General features: G+C 41.7%; 1 protein-coding gene across 2 annotated transcripts in view; it reads right to left on the bottom strand.

Annotated features, from left to right (window-relative positions):
* Positions 1-1,749, bottom strand: part of PRMT8 (protein arginine methyltransferase 8) — a 190,951-nt gene that overhangs the window by 24,872 nt on the left and 164,330 nt on the right. For both annotated transcript variants that reach the window (XM_011367865.1, XM_011367863.1), the window contains exon 6: positions 1,123-1,210. In XM_011367865.1, the coding sequence (XP_011366167.1) occupies positions 1,123-1,210 (88 nt within the window). The remainder of the gene's footprint in view (positions 1-1,122; positions 1,211-1,749) is intronic.

The following is a 1,749-nucleotide window of genomic DNA, read 5'->3' as shown; positions in this document are numbered from 1 at the left end:
GCAGCAACAACTATTAGCTGGCAATTGTGTGCATCAATTTGCCAAAATATTGAATCTCAGCCTCTCAGGGCAGGAGATATTTATCCATCTGCTCAGTCTGTGACCCCTTCACAGTCATGTTGCCAAATAGAGCTTAACCACTAGAGGGGCAGGACCCCCAGATCTGCTGAGTTCATTGGACTTTTGGAGTTTCTGCCTCGTGCTTTGGGCTGGATTATGTACACTTTGCATATGTGAGGGGTTCTTTGCTCCTTTATCATGTTTAGTTCTGGTTGCAGAGATGTGGCCATTTCTAACCTTACAAAAGGTTAGAAAGTTCTGGTATAATCTCACTGAGGACCAGACTTGTGTCATTGAGAAATGTCACCCTTAATTAAGTAGAACAAAACAGCCCTTTTTGGATCAGATAAAATGATGAAGAGGTTTGGTTTTATTTTTGGCTTTTTTTTTTTTTGTAAGATGACAAATTTTGAGCTGATAAAGCATTGTAAATATAGATTTAGATATGCGTACACACAGAGACACACACACACACACACACACACGTGTGTGCATACAAAATCTCCATCTCTCCTCACCCCCAATGCCATCAGTTCCCCAAAGAACCTCGGAGAAGAATACATATTTTACTTAATGTGAAGAGAATAGATATCATTTTGATAAGTTCGAGTGGTATGAAGGCAAGAATCAGAATGACTGGCTTGGCTAGACACCTGCCATTTCTGTCCCCTGTAGTGGGCTTTCAGGATAACCAACCCTGCTGATTTCCAGCCACCTGGCATGCTATTCTTTGCAAAAGCTCAGCTTCTCCTGCTTCTACTCATTTTCCATTCTCACTGCATTCATTCTCTCACCCCAGGACATTTATCTTATACCAGCCATGTTGCTTATTCTCTCTCTGTAGATCCCCTACCCTTGGGACTAGAGGAAAACATTTACAGAGAAAATTCATAAAAGGTCAGAGGTGAACTCCACAGACATAGCAGTATATTCGTAAGACTGATCATCTCAGGCCCACTAAAGTGCCTCCAACCCCAAATGTGCAAAAGAACCCATCCCAATCAACCAAACAAATAAATCAAAAAAAAAAAAAAAAAAAAACAGAACAAAAAGGTGACTTACAATGGATTTTGAAGTCCTTGTACTGTCTGTCTTCAATTGCTACCACGTACAAAGCTGCCCGGTCTGGAAACATAAGCCCTCCAGGTTTCTGTTGATGAATTGTGGGGAAATTGGGTCTTGTAATCTATTCACCTGACAAAGACATCACATTTTGAACTGCACATAGAGTCACCAGACAAGCATCCCCTTGCCAGCATTTCTCATTCAGGAGACTGTCACATTGGCCAGGGTTAGGGCTTAGATGGCAGTGCTTAGTTTATATTTTGGAGCAAGGAGAAATTGAGGGACCCATGTGGAATCAACAGAGAAAATGAGGTTGGGGGAAGATAAGTCCAATGAGGAAGAGTGGAAGATGGTATGACCTCTTAGCCTGGAGAAGCCAAGATCAGAAGCACACTCGGCTCTCTGGCAGCCATGCAATCCTAAGCACTTATTGATCAGAATAGACTTTTATCTTGGCCACATAATATAGGTATCAACTATAGTGAAAAAAAGCAAGGTCAGACCTACAGAAGAATGTATGACAGACATGTTGGACCCAGGGATGATCATTCATGTCCCTTAAAGTGAGTTTGGTTTAACAAGGGGACCTAGAAGAGGTGACCTTCTATCCTAAGTCTTCATTTT

Source organism: Pteropus vampyrus, unplaced genomic scaffold (assembly GCF_000151845.1).
Source record: "Pteropus vampyrus isolate Shadow unplaced genomic scaffold, Pvam_2.0 Scaffold137, whole genome shotgun sequence".
Lineage (NCBI taxonomy): Eukaryota > Metazoa > Chordata > Mammalia > Chiroptera > Pteropodidae > Pteropus > Pteropus vampyrus.
This window is presented reverse-complemented; position numbering and strand designations above follow the sequence as displayed.